Source organism: Rhincodon typus, chromosome 29, assembly GCF_021869965.1.
Source record: "Rhincodon typus isolate 14 chromosome 29, sRhiTyp1.1, whole genome shotgun sequence".
In the NCBI taxonomy this organism is placed as follows: Eukaryota; Metazoa; Chordata; class Chondrichthyes; order Orectolobiformes; family Rhincodontidae; genus Rhincodon; species Rhincodon typus.
This window is the reverse complement of record NC_063360.1, coordinates 15,969,476-15,987,760: the sequence shown is the minus strand read 5'-3', so window position 1 is coordinate 15,987,760 and position 18,285 is coordinate 15,969,476. Positions and strand designations below refer to the sequence as shown.

At 40.5% G+C, this 18,285-nt stretch overlaps 1 protein-coding gene across 1 annotated transcript in view; it reads right to left on the bottom strand.

Moving 5' to 3' along the window:
* Positions 1 to 2,289: 2,289 nt before the first annotated feature.
* The window catches only part of mllt1a (MLLT1 super elongation complex subunit a), an 80,864-nt gene continuing 64,868 nt past the window's right edge, over positions 2,290 to 18,285 (bottom strand). The window contains exons 8-10 of the mRNA XM_048613990.1: positions 17,710 to 17,904; positions 9,955 to 10,051; positions 2,290 to 2,310 (exon numbers count right to left, since the gene is read on the bottom strand). Coding sequence (XP_048469947.1) covers positions 10,047 to 10,051; positions 17,710 to 17,904 — 200 coding nt within the window. The 3' untranslated portion in view covers positions 2,290 to 2,310; positions 9,955 to 10,046. The remainder of the gene's footprint in view (positions 2,311 to 9,954; positions 10,052 to 17,709; positions 17,905 to 18,285) is intronic.

Sequence of the window (18,285 nt, the reverse complement as noted above, 5' to 3'; positions counted from 1 at the left end):
TGTGTAATGGTGGCTAATACAGCTTTCCTGTTGCAGGACAGAGTGTCCAAGGAAAAGTAAACAAATAATAAACTTCCAGGCTAAGGATCTTTCCACAGCATCAGGGATCCAGATTCGATTCCAGCCTGGAGATGACTGTGTGGAGTTTGCACATCCTCCAGTGTATCTGTTGGGTTTACTGAGAGTGCTCTAGTTTAGTCCCACAGTCTAAAGATGTGCAAGTTAGGTGGATTGGGCATAGTAAATTGCCCTGTACTGTCCAGGGATGTGCAAGCTAAGTAGATTAGTCATGATAAATATGGGGTTACGGAGATAGGGTGGTGTGCTGGGTCAGGGTGGGATGGGAGGTCTTCGGACAGTCGGTGTAGACTGTATGGGCTGAATGGCCTCTTTCTGCATTGTATGAATTCCATTATTTCATTGGTGTTTGTGGAAGGGATTCCCATAGGAGGAGTCAGCAAACGGGAATAGAAAACATAGCCTTGGCTTATAGGGGCATCCCTCACTGTTTTCCTCAAATAATCCAGGTTCTGTAAACATGCAAGTAATGCATGGTTGCATCTGTACCATGATTACAAAGGTCCAGAATATTTGCGTGATCACTGAAATAGAAGCTCACTCTGTTTTGTAGGAATCCAGGCGTCCATAGTGGCATTATCCCCATTGCACTACATGTGAGGCAGCTCGGATGAAATCAAAGATCCAGAAATTTCTACTCCAATCAAACTGATACTATTTTCCTAAAACAAAATCATTGCCATTTGATTTCTCAGCGATTATCACTGGCCCGAGCAGACAGCCTATAAAAGATCCCTCCTGCAATTAGCTTGGAAGGATGTGGGAGAAGGAAAACTTCATGGCACACAAACACTTCTGATTCTCCACCTTCCTCTTCTCCACAAAATTCTCCCGAAAACCTCTCTAGTGTTCCCCTCCTAATATCCTCTTCTCTGATACCTGGTGAAAAATTGTAACTCTTACCATGCAGACTCTGCTGTTGCTGTGGCAGCAACAGCTGTCTGGGGTCCAGTTATATTGTGCTGCAATGATGCAACTCCACAACAGTCTATCTCATCAAGTGAGTATGTCCAGTTTTGTGGAGGAATGGAAAATACGATGAATTTTGGGGTACTGATGTGTAAGAAAAAAATGCTTCTAGTATCACTGCACCAGTTTTTGGTGCCCTTCATGAATTAATCCTCAACTGCAATAATTAGGGCTCTTGGAAGCCTCAAAGAAAGTTATATTGTCACCAGTGGAAGCCTCAAAGAAAGTTATATTGTCACGGCTCATATGGCAGTTGCACAAAACAAAATTAAGGAAGTGGATTATTGGAAAACGAAACAAAAAACGCAAACCTATTTACACTCATAACATAATATCTTTGCAAATGCAATTAAAAAAAAAACATTAATTCCCTTTAAGGGAGTCACTTGAGCATGCCAAGTCCCCAAGACTCCTAATCTGCCTACCTTACAAAAAAGATATTGGAATGTAGGCATCTGAACTAATTAGGAATCAGCTTTCCATGATTTTCTTGCCCTGGGCCATTTTTATGGAGGTGGTCACTCCAATAACTTTGGCCAGATCAGATATCCAGTCACATGACTGGATTCATTAAGTAGAGCTGGCACAAAGGAGATAACTCTAGCTACAACAAGGCCATGGTTTGGATAGGAACAGAACCAGGCATTCACCAAGTCAAGCCTGCTCCTCCATTCAATACAATCATGGCTGATCAAACACTTCCTTGATTTTTACCCGCACTATCCCCATAATCTTTTATGCCTACTGATAATCAAAAATTGTTTGATCTCTAAATACTTGGAAGATTGAGCTTCCACAGCTCTCTGGGGTGGAGAATTCCAAAGATTCACCATCCTCTGCATAAAAGTACCTCCTCGACCTTCTTGGAGGAAAATGGCATGCCCCTCATTTTTACATTGTGTCCCCTGGATTCCAACAACAGGAGAAAGCCATGGATAACCATAAACTTCCTTCCTAATTAATTAAGCGTCAAATTCATTCTGAAAATGCATTGTCTTTGTTTCTTTGTGTCCATTCTTGGTATGGATATAACAAATTCACATTGATGGTAGTAAATATTAGTAAAAAGCATCTGCAATCAAGTATGGAAAATAGGGCGAAAAGATAAGGAAAAAAATGTTACACAAAGTTACAGAAGAAGGTTATGACTCATTATTTATGCACTGATGTAATTCCTTCAAAATTGTTTACCTTGTCTTGCAATCCTTTTTTACATAGCTTTTCAGGTTTTTCACAGTTTTCAGGGCTTTTTCTGCCAGATGTCTGTAATAGGGATGAATATAAATATTCAGTAGTCAATTAGCTGTTTTATACAGATTCTTTTTCTAAGGCACCTATTTACAGAACAACATTCAATTACTTATTTCAAACATATTTGTATTTTAACATAAAGGGGAGGCAACGGCCTAGTGGTAACATCACTGGACTGTTAAAGAGACCCAGGTAATATTCTGGGGACTTGGGTTCGAATCCCGCCATGGCAGATGGTGGAATTTGAATTCAATAAATATCTGAAATTAAGAGTCCAATGATGACCGTGAATCAATTGCCACTTGTCAGGAAAAACTCATTTGGTCCCCTAATGTCCTTTAGGGAAGGTCAGCCATCCTTACCTGGTCTAGCCTACATGTGGCTCCAGATCCATAGCGATGTGGCTGACTCATAACTGCCTTCTGGGCAATTAGGGATGGGCAATAAATGCTGGCCTAGCCAGCAACACCCTCATCCCATGATTGAATAAAGAAAAACAAAACTGATAATCTTCATTGGATCCTCAATTTAAAGATATTTCATTTTATTTCAGCCCACCATAATAACTGCTATTTAAGAGCAAATAGGGCAACTGGCTCAAGGGATATATAAAAAAATAGACTGTTGAAGCAGAAGTAGGCCAATCAGTCCCTTGGACCTACTCCATCTTTTAACAAGATCATGGTGGATCTGACTATGGCTTCAGCTTGGGAGCATCACAGTGGCTCAGTGGTTAGCACTGCTGCCTCACAGCGCCAGGGACCTGGGTTCAATTCCACTGTCTGTGTGAAGTCTGCATGGGCTTCCACCAGGTGCTCTGGTTTCCTCCCACAGTCCAAAGATGTGCAGGTTAGGTGGATTGGCCATGCTAAATTGCCTGTAGTGTCCAGGGGTGCATAAATTAGGTGTATTAGCCATGGGAAAAGCAGGATTACAGGGGAAAGGGTAGGGGAATGGGTCTGCGTGGAATGCTCCTCTTCGGAGGGGCGGTGTGAACTTGTTGCGCCGATTGGCCTGTCCCCACGCTGTAGGGATTCACCTAATCCTGTAAGTACCAAGCAATTGCAAGTTAAGAACTGATCTACCTTGGTTTATTAAGCTCTGCTTCTCCTCAGCAGCCTTCAAGGGATACAAGACTGCCCTATGCTGATTCCTCCTCTTTTACACAGACGTGCCTGACCTCTGTCAGCCCCTATCCAGTGGTTCCATCACAACAATGTACTTTCAGTTCATGGGATGCCTAGCTAATTAAGAAAAATGGAGCAGGGAAGTTCTATGCTAAATCCATTCCTCTAACATTGGCTGTCAAGATGAGTATCTCTACTGGTAAGCGCTGTTGATTTCTTGCCACTTCAAAGGGATAGAAACAATTTATAGAAAGATATTGACAGATTAAATTAGCAGCAAAAGACCAGCAAATGGAACATAATGTAGGAAAATGAGAACTTGTTTATTTTGGAAGGGAGAACAAAAGAACAGAGTATTATTTAAATAGGGAAAAGCTGCAGAAAGCTGCAAGACAAAGGGACTTGGGGGCACTTGTGCACAAAACACAAACAGCTAGCATACAGGTGCAGCAGGCAATCAGGAAGGCTAATAGAATGTTGGCTCTTATTTCAAAGGGGTTGGAGTATTCACCCCCTAAAGGATATTAATGACCCAGGTAGGATTTTTCTTAAACAATCAATAAATTGACATTAGGCTAGCTTTTTGTTCCAGATTTTTACTGAATTCAAATGTTGGGATTCAACCCATGTTCCCAGAACATGGACCTGGGGCTCTGGATTACTCGTGCAGTGACTATACCACTACATCACCACCTCACTAACAGCGATGAGGCCAGCTGGTCAATATTCGGGTTTTTGTTGTTTTGTTGAAGACTGCTCGCCCGGAAATCAAAACAAATCCTTGTACTTCTTTCAGTAGTGCTGCAGACTTGCGTGTGTCAGAATGATGTCTGATTTGGCCCTTGGTTTAAAGCCTCATCGAAACTCACCACTCACACCAGTTCAGCATTCCATCAGCGTGGCTATCAAGTGAAGCTTAGGTTCACAACCTTCCAAGTCCAAGGTAGAAAAGCTCATAATGGAAATGAGCCAGCAAGAAAGACCAATGGATATCAAAGAAAAGCATGTCATATACATGCTAAAAATGTGAATCACTTCACAATCCAGTTTCGTCCTCAGCTGACGTGATTCCATTATGAGATGGAATTCCCCTTCTGACGGCATTGAGAGTCTATCTACAGCACATGAACAGCAGCACTTCAAGAAGACAGCACACCAACACCTTCTCAAAGGCAACTAGGGATGAGCAATAAACAACACCCACATCCCATGTATGAATAAGAGTAAAGAAATCTTACTGCAAATGAACAAGTTGCTGGTGAGACCAAATCCAGAGTGCTATGAGCAGTTTTGGTCCCCTTAAGGAAAAATATAATTTCACTTGAGGCAGTTCAGAAAAGGTTAATGAGGATGATTCTTATTATGGAGGGACTGTCTTATGACCAAAAGCTAAACAGGTTGGGACATTACTCGCTGGAGTTTAAAAGAATGAGACACAATCTCATTGCAACTTACAGGATTCTCAAAGGGCTTAACAGGTTAAATGCTGAGAGGATGTTTCCCCTCATGGGAGAGTATAACATCAGGGTGCATAGTCTCAGAATAAAGGGGTGCCAATTTAAGACTGAGATAAGGAGGAATTTTTTTTTTTCTCTCTCAGATGACTGAGTGTCTTTGGAACTCCTTGCACGCACAGCTGTGGGGGGCAGAATCCTTATGTAGATTGGAGGTGGAGATAGCTAGATTCTTGATCAGTTGAGGAATCAAGGGTTATGGGGAAAATGCAGGAAAGTGGATATGAGGAATGTCAGATCAGGCATAATCCTATTGAATGGCGAAGCAGGCTTGATGGGCCGAATGGCCTGCTCCTGTTCCGATGGTCCTTTGGTCCTATATTATGTGATACTTATCCTCCATCATTTTTAGGATTTAAGCTAATATTCCTTTATTTCCATCTCAACAATCATAATGGAAGATTCAGCCAGATGTTAGAGAACTGTTTAAGCAAGTAGGCCATTTTGCCCTCCAGGCCTGCTCTGCCATTCAACAAGATCATGGCTGCTGTGCTTAAGTACCATATTTCAATCTGCCCTGATTTAAAAAAAATCCCCCTCAACTCTGACCTAATAAGGTCACACTTAATTTAAAACAGTGACCACCTCCCCCCCCCACCACCCCAGTACTGGACTCACCTGCAATAGAAAACATCCTTTCAACGTCCACCTTGGCATCACCATTCAGAATCTTAGAAACATCAATCAAATCAACCTCACTCTTCTAAACTGCACTGAAAACAAGCCCAGTCTGTCTAACCTTTCCTCATAAGACAACCCTCTCATTACAGGTAACAATACAGCAAACTACCTCTGAACTACCTCTAACAATCTGTATACTTCCTTAAATAAGTAGACCAAAATTACACAGCATTTGAGGTGTGTCTCACCACTACCTTGTATAATTGAAACATAAACTTATTACTTTTATGTTCAAACGCTCTCTGAATAAAGGATAACATTCCATTAGCTTTCTTAACTACCACTGAACCTGCACGTGTACGTTTTGTGGCTCGTGCACTAGATCAAGTACACCTAAGAGTTCTGCAGTCGTTCTCTATTTAAATAACATTTTTTTTAAGCCATCATGCTTTTATTTCCATCTCAGTAATTTATATAAATAGTATAAAGTTATGTACCCAGCACAGACCCTCTGCAGAACTCCACTCGTCATATCCTGCTGTTCTGATAAGGAACCAGGTTGTGCATTCTCTCAGTTTTCTACCAGCCAGTCAATCTTTTATCCATGATAGTATGTTACCCTCTACAGCATGATCTCCTACTCTATGCAATAGCCTTTTATGTGGAAATTTTTGAAATACCTTCTGGAAAACCAAGTCCAGTACATCAATTAATTCCTCTTTATCTAAAATTCATGCTACTCCTTCAAAGAATTCCATAAATTGGTTAAACAGAATTTCCCTTTCACAAAATTATGCTGATTCTTCCCAAGAGTTTTTCCCAAGTGCCCAGTTATAATCTTCTTAGTGAATGACACACATCAAACTAACTGATCCAAAATTTCCTGTTTCTTGCCTCCCTTGCTTCTTGGAGCGTTTATTTTGTTACCTTCCAGTCTGCTAGAACCTTCCAAACTCCCAAACAAATTTTGGAAAATTAACACCAATACATCTACTATCCTATTAGCCACTTCTTTTAAGATCCGAGGATGATGTCCACCATGAGCTAGCGACCTATCAACCTGCAGCTCCATTGGTTTGCTCGGTATAACTTCCCCAGTGATTACAATTTCACCAAGTTCCTCTTTGCCTTCAACCTTCTGACTTTTTCTCTATCCCCTATAACGAAGACGGATCCGGCCTGCACATTGGAGATCCAATTGTTCTCCCTCTCTGCATCTGACAGGTGTTTCATGATTGCTTGGCTCTTTAAAAGTCACTTCAAAATTTGTTCTGACAATTAGTCATTTTCATTTCCTTTTAATATTTCAGGTGCTGCAATTGCAGAAAGGTGCAGGCTACAGTCTTGTGAGTGAACATTAACAGGTTTTTATTAAACATAACTGTTTATGACGCATGATGAAATGTCATGCAAACCCAACCTTACAGTACATCAGAACAGACTGGAGGGCTTCGGCTCCAGTTCCAGGAGATCTGACATCACTTTGACATAACACCTTTCACACGCAATTAATTAATGATTTACCCCATAGTAAAGAGTGTCCTAGCGGTAAAAGACAACTAATGAAGAACATAGATACTGTTGGATAGTTCCCTGCAGAATTAACTGGCCCTGATCAAGGAAAATACAATGCCTCATGGATAATTATACTTTTGAAATGGTTGGTGTTGTAGAATAGGGAAACCATCTCATGCGTGTACCATATACAAGATTGTTAGCATGGTAGTTATTCCCAATAATATTGTTTATAGGGAGTTAAAACCAAGCGCAGTCTTCAGTTAAAATGGATTTAAGGGAGGGAGCTAATTACAGAACAGTACAAAAATGTAATTCAGTCTCCTCTTTAAACCATGCATTGCTTTTATATTTCAATAATATTATCACAGGACGCCAGACTAGCAATACAGACCAAAATCAGTCTGCACAATGTGCCTGTGATGATTCTTTGAAAGAGCTCTCCAATTAGTCCACTCCTTTATTCTTTCCTATACCCCTCTACTTTAGATCCCTTTGGAAGGTAACGTTTTATCTGCTTCCACCATCCTGTCAGGCAGCTTGGGAAGCTCCATCTAATGGTTAAAGCATGGATATGCAGATGTGATTCAAAGTCTCAGTGAATTTGATATGTTATATAAATACATTAATTCCATACTTAGAAAACGAATCAGCTTAAGACATTTCCTGCCTGATACATAGCTCACTCAGAAAAGCCACTTAGCTGCTTGGGGGTGTGAGAGAGTTATTAAAGGAAGCTTTTGGTTCTCAATTTCTCAAACAAAGTGGCTGGTCCTCACTTAGCTTGAAACTGTCTGAAGCAATCTGACTATCTTTGTAAGAGTACTGGCACACACTACTGGTTTATATTAACGAGGGCTCAGTGCACTGATTAAAAGTGGTACTTTTTCCCCATAGATTAAATGATTACTTCAAAATATAAATCTACCTAGAAACAGAGAATCATAGAAATTTAAGCCCTCCAGTCTGTTCTGCCATTCAGTAAGACCAATGCTTACCTAATATCTAACAGGATATGGTTTAGCTCTAATTTTGACTATGTCTCAAACACTGGACATATACTCTTTCAATCTACCCTGGCTGTTGCCCTTAAATGTTTTGAAAAGTTTGATCAAATCACTCCTTACCTGTTTAAATTCTAGGGAATAGAACGCTATATTTGCATGATCTCTCTTTGTAATTTAAGCTTTGGAATCCAGGTTTCACCCTGGTAAATCTATATTGCACTGTCTCAAATGGCATGGTGCCTAAGAACAGTCTACAATACTCCACATGTAGTCGATGACTTCTACCTCCTGTATTCTAAACTTTGAAATATGAGTGTTATAATACTGTTAGAATCTGTTGAACATAAAGTTGAAATTCCTGTTATCTACTGAAAGAATAAAATAACAAGATTCCATGTTTAAGCAAATTATTTTACTGTACGAGAGGCAAATAAAGAAAACGTTACTATCTAAACAGTATCTTAGATTATCAATTTATATATATAACACTGAGAAAAGCAATAAATGTGATCACACATACTTTAAAATTGTAATTGTCAACTGAACCTGCTTTTAGTTTGATTTCCTTTCAGAAAGTCTTTGGTCACTCATTACGCCCTTGATCATTCCTTCCGGTCCTGGGACCAAATTAAAATGCAACAGTTTTCAGGAATTCAGTTCTGCTGTTGCCCTCTGAGGTGTGAGCTTTCCTGGAACCTTCCCATTAGCCACCAGATAAGTGAGCTTTCCTGGACTTCTTAAGTACCTCATGATTGGGACACTCCAACTCAAGCATGGGATTCACTGCACACTGGCTGAGAGCCTCCACCTGAGAAATAACATTGATTCCTGACAGCCCTTTTAGCTTCTAGTCTACAGCTACCTTTCAGCTCTCATCATACACTCTCTTTCCCTGCCTGCTGAACTCAGGGTGTACCCCCAATGTAGGTGACTGCTGCTCCAACTGAAGAGACCGTCTGGAAAAATTCCACAACTTATCAGGATTTCAACCCACTCTTTCAGAACACTCATCTTTTTAGCAGGAGGCTAGCTGAGATGGCTAATGGACATCAACATTAATTAAACTTTAAGCTCAAACCCAAAGCTGTTAACCCTGAGGTCAGCAAATGTAATTCAAATTCTGATGAAGTCAGGGCAAATCTGCTCAAATGCAAATTCTGCAGTTCCCTAGCTATATAAACATAGCTGTTGTTTACTGGTTTTTCTACTCTGACCTTAATAAATAAGCACAGATCAACCTTTGAACTGCCATTTCTTAAGGTGTTCTAGCAATCCCTGAAGCCCAGCATTTTAATGATCTTACTTGTACAAATTTAATCCTCTGAAAACTGAAAATTATCTTTAAAATATTAAAGAGACCAGCACTCCAGTAGATTTATGATTATTTCTTGTAACTGCTCATGATATTTTCATCTGTATTTGGACTCCAAAAGCTTTCTGGCCTACCAGTGTTTTAAGCTTTTCATTATTTAGAAATTGTTGGTGTCCAAAATGTTTTTGTTCCAAAGTGATGGACCTATCACTTATTTACATTAAAATCCATTAGCCACAGTTTTGCTCATTCACTTAACCTATTAATATCATTGTTATTTATTATTTTGTTTACTGTGTTTGTGAAACTGCCTTTATGTCACTAATAAACTTGTACATAGTATGTTCATGTGTCATAAAATATCTTATTCCTGGGTTAAAAAGATTAAAACACTAGAAAGGGAACACTGGCACTTGGGTAATGTGAGAACTTCTGAGTCTTTGCTCTTGAATGCTTTAGCAATTTACCTGCACGCATTTGTCAACAAGCTACAATTTAACCAAAGCTATGTTCATAAACATCTATAATGTAGCACAGAAAGTCGAAGTCTTGAGAAGTACCTTGTTATTAGCAGCTATGTGTTTCTGAGGCTGGTCCAGGGTGTTGACATTGGAGTTCTCACTACTTTCACTTCCACTGTCATCACTTAAACTCAATCTGAAACAAAAAAGAACACATTATAACTGATCAGTCTTGAGAGAGAAACCCATATTGCTAGTATTAGTGTACTCGGAGTCAAAATCCTGATATACTAGATCATCTAGACTGTCCCCTGCACCAGATTACCTCATTAATACCCTAGAGGAAGAAATGTCATTAGCAATATTTCAGATGAGAGAAGATTTTTAAAAAGAAAAGTGTATTCCACTACAGAAGAATTAAACCACAAATGAGAACAATGGCAGCTGGATCATCCTGTTGTATTCACTTCTGAAACTTTGTTCTTGACTATTTTGGCAAATCATCCATTTATGAATTTCTCAACAAGCTGCCTTCATAAGACCAAATGAAATGTCCGAATCTACTTTTCACTTCTGTTAAGTCCCTTTGCTTTAGATGATACGCATCATCTACGTCATTTTGATTGGATCAGAAATTACTCACTCTATCTTCCATCACATGAAATATATTTCCTGCTTGTCATATCAGCTTATTTATGTGTCAGTTTGCTTCAATCAACAGCACTTTCATCTCTGAGTCAGAAGACTGTGAGCTCAAGGACCATGATAGAATTTCAGCTCATCACCAATGTTCCCTTGAATTTTTGCTGTTCCTACACGGACTTCTGAGTTGTGTGCACAGTATTTTTAAACCAGACTAGAAATCTTATGGTGGAAGATGATGCAGTATACGGGGGTTTCTCAGATGCTGTATGGATGTACAGCTTACAGGAAACATTGCTCACCACTTGAGCAAACGTTCCAAAACTGGATGAAAGGGCTATTCCACTGGCAGAGGCCAAGTTTTTCAGATACAATATTATGAAGGACATGCACAGCTCAAAGAAAACACTGCAGACATTGATAAGGTTCAACGAGTGTCAAACCCTCCGGTGACTGCTTATTCTAATTGTTCTCTTCATCCTCCGTCTATTCCAAATTTTCATCACTTTCATTTGGTCAGCAGGATGTTTTATCCACAGAAGCCAATCAGCATGTAGAAGGTGGAGTCAGGAACTCTCTCCTCATAATACCATTCTATGCTTAACTAATTCAGAGTGCTCAGATGCATGCTTAGCAAGCAAACATTTGGGCAGTCTCCACTCCCTTTAATTATATGCAGTAGTACCAGTGAAGTTAACCAACTCAAGTCATGCAATAGACATTCACATTTTTCTGGCATCCTCCCTGCCACATGTCCAGCTGATTATGTAGAATTGATGGACTTCAGAGGTTATATAGAACTAAGCAGAAAAATCAAAATGCCTAGTGTCAGATCTACACATCCAGGTTAAGTCAGGAAGAAAAGCACCCCTCACCACCATTATTAATACTTTAACATACTACCTATGCATCAGGGAGCACTGAACGGATTCTGAAATTATCTTATTGGCATTTTAAACTCTAAAGATATTATTCCTCCACTTTTCTGAGGAGGACAGTTGCTGTAAAGTACAAGTCTGATCCCTCACTAGACGAATCCTGAAAGCTCCTCACTAATATAGCGGGAGCATATATTGCCATCAACCCCGAAGCCTCTGCATGGCTTTCTACTATCAAGTGGTTTAAAGCGGTTTGCTTTTACTACAGAGGGACATTGAATCCCAAATAAGATTGTTTTGGCGCATCTTCCAAAGCTGGACTTCCAACCTTACAAGCATCAAAAGAACCACCATTCTTCATCAACCTCCAATGTACCATCAAGAATAATTACTCCACTTTACGGCCACAATCACAACTTGCTCCTTTTTGGTGAGCTACAGACCTTTAAACACTGAACCTGCATTGGATTTAGTGCTCCTGTTGCACTACTCTAGAGAAAATCTTTCTCAGTGTTTACAAATTATTCAAAATATTGAGTGGGGTATATATCACAAAATTCAGTATGGCTCATCTCTTTACCATAGGAGCAAGAGTGTCCATACCACAGTCACCTTTTTGTGTCAAGATTACAAAATAAAGTTTTAGAGTTTAAACAGCGAGTTCTAGGATTTAGTGTCAGTATCAAGAATGAATTTTTGAATCAGATTTGAAATCACAATTATTCTTACAGGTGGAATTCAGAAGGACACAACATCTATTGGGTTAAGCAAATCACGAGTATCTGTTCCTCAATGGATGGAACCACAGTGCTAAGGATTAGACAGAAACTAAAATAAGACACTCTAAATAACAGACCTACACAGTCATGCTGATCGAATCTGAGTTCAATGGTTAAGATTTTGAAAAGATTTAATTGTAAATACAGAGAAACAGTTGCATTGCTGGAAAAGCTCAAAAACAAGGGACCATAGAGTTATCAAATTAGAGCTGGGTCATTCAAGAGGGAAAATGAAAAGATTTGTTTTGCATGAGTGATAGCATAAATATAGGATAAAAACCGAAAGAACTGAGAAGGTTGTAAATCAGGAACAAAAACAAAGTTTCTGGAAAAGCTCAGCTGGTCTGGCAGCATCTATGAAGGAAAAAACAGAGTTAACGCTTTGGGTCCGGTGACATTCTTTTTCAGTGTCTGCAAATTATTCAAAATATTGGGTGGGGTATTTATCACAAAATTCAGTATGGCTCATCTCTTTACTATAGGAGCAAGAGTGTCCTTGTGCGTTTGTGCTGTCTGAGGAAGGGTCACCGGACCCGAAACGTTAACTCTTGTTTTCCCCCTTCACAGATGCTGCCAGACCTGCTGAGCTTTTCCAGCAACTTTGTTTTTGTGCATAAATATAGGACATTTTTTCTATCAACAGACCGTGGATTTTGGGATAATTGGAGATTTCAAGGCTGAAGCTGATACATTTTTGTTCGGCAAGGGTACCAAAGAATGGAGCTATGACGAATAAATAGAATTGAAGCATACATCAACAATGATCTAATTAAATGTTAGTGCAAGCTTGAAGGGCTGAAGGGCCTAATTCTGTTTTTATGATAGCCCTGGAGAGCTGAGAAATTACATGAATTCCTGCAAAGTCATTAGATGAAAAATATTAGCTAGTATTTTAGTTATACAATCTTTTAAATAAAAATAGTTGCCAAAGTGCTGTTTATTTTGTGCATTCTCTTATACAACCAAGAATAAAATTGATCGAAAGTATTAAATTTATACTACAGTACACTGTAATGTTTGACAGACTGGTGAACTAGCAAAAAAAAACTAATTATTGTTCCCTCCTTTAATGGAACAGGAATCTTGTTTTGGAATAATAGAAAATGCCAAGCCTAGATTTTCAAGTCTATTCCCAATGCATTACCCTTTGTATCACAGAGGTGATCAATTTGGAGGTTATATCACAGTCAGGAAGCATTGCATGTGTATGCAGCATACAACAACAGCCACAACTAGGGCCACATTATCCAAATGATGTATTGGTACAGGTTGAGTTTTCTACCAAATTAAATATCTTGCTAATACAATTATGAACATGGGCAAATTATCTGTAGGAGAGGGAACAAGTATTGCAAAAAAAATTAAAAGATAAATCAAGAAGTAGAGAGGAACAAGAGAGATAAGACGCAAACAGACAGAACGGCAGCAGACTAAAGACAGGAGGGAGCAGGATTAAATAAGGACAGCATGAGCAGAGGTGTCTCAAAAGCAAACAGACAGTGGTTGAACTGCTTCAACAAAATTAAAGAGTGATATCACAAGAATCAGTGGGTTTTTCTCTGTGTCTCCTGACTGGATATCGATTGTGGTCAAATACAACTTAAACTTTACAAAGATAATTAATATTTTAAAATTTCCAACCTAAGTGTTTTCACTTGAGAGTTAAGCGCTTCTGGTTGCTGGCTGACATACAAGGAAGATTTTTCTTGTTTATACTCCAGTGGGAGTACAGGTAAAATAAAATTAGAGCTCCATATTCTATTGCATTAAGGCACATCTCAGGAGCTCTGACCTGTCCTGCCAGATGTGGGAAATCCTAGATGCTGCTGGAAGCCCATTTATGGGAAATGCCCGCAGCTGGAGTATCGCAAACTTTGGGTTTTGGAGTTTGTGCAGCAGCTGAGGACACTATAGTGCGTGCGTGTGTGTGTGCGTGAGACTGACAGATACATGGAGAGGACATCTCAAGGAGTTGTCACCCCGCAGCTGAAGGAACTGCAGACAGGAAAGGAATAGGTGACTGCCAGGCAGATGGAAGGGACCAGACGGATCTTGGGAGAATCGCCCCAACCGAGTGGACCTCACTTGTAAACCATTTCTCGGCCTTCAAAAATGGTGAGAAAACAGTTTCATGTGAAGGAGTGGCAGAGCTGAGGCCAGGGCAGTAAGTTGTTCAGTTACTCTGGGGAAGGGGGAGGGGCAGGAGGGAGAGGGAGAAAGGAAGAAGTGTGGAAGGGCAATGGTGGTCAGAGTTTGTCAGTAAAGGGAGTAGACAGGTGCTTCTGCAGCTGTGGACATGACTCCAGGATGGTATGTTGCCTCCCAGATGCCAGGATCAAGGATATCACAGAACTGCTGCTGGACATTCTGAAAGGGGTAGGGTGAACAGCCAGAGGTCACAGTCCATGTTGGGACCAATGATACAAGAAGATAGAGAAATTAGGTCTTGCAGGCAAGCTGTAGGGAGTTAAAGGAGGCAGTGCATGGTGGTAACGTGACTAACAAAGAAGGGTCTAGGCCTGAAACGTCAGCCTTCCTGCTCCTCTGATGCTGCTTGGCCTGCTGTGTTCATCCAGCTCTACACCTTGTTATCTAACATTCTGGGGACATGGGTTTGAATCACATGGTGAAATATGAATTCAATTTTTAAAATTCTGGAAGAAAAAGCTCGCATTATGACAACAATTGTTGCAAAAACCATTTGGGTTAACTAGTGCCCTTTAGGAAAGGAAAACTGCCACTCTCACTTGGTCTAATCTACACATGACTGCAGTTCCCCATTAAATGTGATTTACTCTTAACTGTCCTCTGAATGCACACATCCCATGAATAAATAACAAAAGTAAAAAGTTCAAAAGCAGGACTTCAAAAGGTAGTAATCTCTAGATTACTGCTAGTGGCACACACAACAATAGAAATAGAAGAATACAGCAGTTGAATGCTGCAGAGATGAAAAAGGAGGAGAGCTTCAGATTCCTGAGGCATTGGGATTGGAGCCAAGGAGGCTGGAACTTGTACAGGCTGGGCACAAACAGGTCCCGCATCCTCCCATAGTAGTTTGCTACTGGTGTTAGGGTGGATTTAAACTACACTGGCAGGGGGATGGAATCCTAATAAGTAGTTCAGTAGGGAGAGAAGCTGAGATGGAATTACAAGCTCAAATATAAAGGAGTGAACGTGGAGGCAGAGGAAACAAAGTAGGGGAGTATTTTGGAGATAGTGACCTCACTCATCATTTTCCACAACTATCCCAAATATAAGAATGGGGCTGGAACAAAAAGTTCTAAACTGAGGAAAGGCTGATTTTACTCAGATTTAATTTGACCAAGTGGATGGGGAGCAGCTATTTGCAGATAAAACTGTGTCAGAGCAGTGAAAGTTATTCAAGGAGGAAATAGCAGGAGCACAGGGCAAATATGTTCTTGTAAAGATAGAGCGGGAACAAGAACCCTGGATGTCAAGGGGCATAAAAGTTAGAATTAATAAAAAAAAAAAAGAGTAGAACAGGTGTTTAATTTGGCATGTAGGATATTTACTTTACTGTAAAAGAAAGGAAGCTATCCTGATACTGTATAAATAGCTGGTTAGGCCACAACAATAATGCAATTCTGGTCACATAAGACAAAGGATGTGACTGCATTGGAGAGGGTGCAGAGGAGATTTACCAGGATGTTGCCTAGGCTGCAAAGTCTGAGCTATGAGGATTGGATTGTTTGGGGTTGCTTTTCTTGGAGCAGCAATGGGCAATAGAGTTGTATAAGATTATATGGGGCATAGAAAGGATGGATGGGAAGGCAATATCCGTTACAAAGGGGTCAATAGCCAGGAGGCAAACATTTAAGATAAGCGGTAGTTGGCAAAAGCACGATTGAGAAGAAATTTGTTTTATTCTTACGCAGAGGGTGGTGGCAGTCTAGAACAATATCTAGGTATTCACTTGCCATTGCCATAGATTCCAAAGCTATGGGCCAAAAGTGGGGCAAGTGGGATTAGTGTGGTCTGATCTTTATTGAGTAACTTTGCACATGACACCAAAATTGGAGATGTATGGACAGCAAAGAAGGTTACCTCAGCGTAGAACGGGATCTTGATCAGATGGGCAAATGAGCCGAGGAGTGGCAGATCGGGTTTAAATTAGATAATGAGAGGTGCTGTATCTTGGAAAGGCAAATGGGGAGGCACGGTGGCTCAGTGGTTAGCACTGCTGCCTCACAGCGCCAGGGATCTGGGTTCAGTTCCACCTTTGGGCCACTGCCTGCGTGGAGTTTGCACATTCTCTGTGTCGGCGTAGGTTTCTGCCGGGTGCTCTGGTTTCCTCCCACAGTCCAAAGATGTTCAGGCTAAGCGAATTGGCCTTGCTAAACTGCCCATAGTGTTCAGGCATGTCCAGGTTAGGTGTGTTAGCCATGGGAAATGCAGGAGGATGGTTCTGGGTGGGATGCTCTTCGGAGGGTCAGTGTGGACTTGTTGGGCTGAATTCTATAGGGATTCTATAAAATCAGGGCAGGACTTTTACACTTAAAGGCAAAGTCCTGGGGAGTATTGCTGAACAAAGAGACTTTAGATTGCAGATTCATAGTTCCTTGAAAGTAGAGTCACTCGTAGATAGGATAGTGAAGGTGGTATTTGGTATGCTTGCCTTTATTAGTCAGTGCATTGAGTATAGGAGTTGGGAAGTCGTGCTGCAGCTGTACAGGACATTGGTTAGGCCACTTTTGGAATACTGTGTGCAGTTCTGGCCTCCCTACTATAGGAAGGATGTAGTGAAACTTGAAAGGGTTCAGAAAAGATTTATAAGGATGTTGCCAGGTTTCTAAGGTTTGAGCTACAGGGAGAACCGGAATAGGCTGGGGCTGTTTTCCCTGGAGCGTTGGAGGCTAAGGGATGACCTTATCAGGTTTATAAGATCGTGAGGCGCATGGACAGGGTAAATAGACAAGGTCTTTTCCCCAGAGTGGGTGAGTCCAAAACTAGAGGGCATAGGTTTAAGGTGAGGGGTAAGAATAACAAAGGACCTAAGGGGCAATTTTTTTTTTTTTGTTACACAGAGGTGGTGCGAGCATGGAATGAGCTGCCAGAGGAAGTGGTGGAGGCTGGTATAATAACAACATTAAAAAGACATCTCGATGGGTGTATGAACAGGAAGGGTTTGATGGATATGGGCCGAAGGCTGGCAAATGGGACTAGGTTTATTTAGGCTCTCTGGTTGGCATGGATAAATTGGACTGAAGGGTTTGTTTCCATGTTGTACATCTCTATGACTGGCAAAGACAAATTGGGCCAAATGGCCTCCTTCTGTGCTATTAATGCCCACGAATCTATATTGATTTGGGCTTAACAAGAACACTGTCAAGAGATAAGGCAAGTCTAAAAAAAATACACTATCATTCTTCTGAAGTATGTACAAACTATTAATTGATTATGACTAGTCTCCAGTAGTAAATCTTATCTGGGGCCTCTAAGTTATTCAGTAAAACAATTCGGGAAGCCTTTTTTAAAAGGGTTATTGGTGCTTAGACTTGGTCAAGGTATACAAAGGTGATCAAAATTTCTACCTTGGGTCCAGAGTGCACAGCTTCCAAACAATGGATGAAACACAACTGAACTTTCTGTCACATTCCCATCTGTTAAGCTCACCGACCTGTGATCTCTGCTAACTGCGATGTTTTTTACAGGCCTTTCCTCCTCGGAGCTGCTGTCATCATCAGAGCCTTCGGATTGGATTTCCTCTACCATAGACCGCAGGGGCCCTGGAGACAAAAGAAGTTGAACAGAGATCAACAACTATAGTGATGATCAAGTGGCATCTGTATCTCCCCATGTGGTTTAGTGTAAAAGTCATTACTTCTGGTGTTTTCGTAATAGGCGCCAGTAGACACTGAGTTATATCAGCCTGAAATGAAATCATTTATAGGATCAGTCTCCTATGGATACCTACTTTCACCTTTTGAAAAATCAGTCACAAGAAAGTCACTGCCAAAACTTCTCCATACTCAGATGTGTACACTCACTTTTCTCAGCTGCTTATAGGTGGACTTAAAGACACAAAATCAAGACACATGAGCAATGCATGCTTTTTATCTTAGAAAAGCTTTCTATTTTAGAAACTAACAAGGTTTATAGTGAAATAT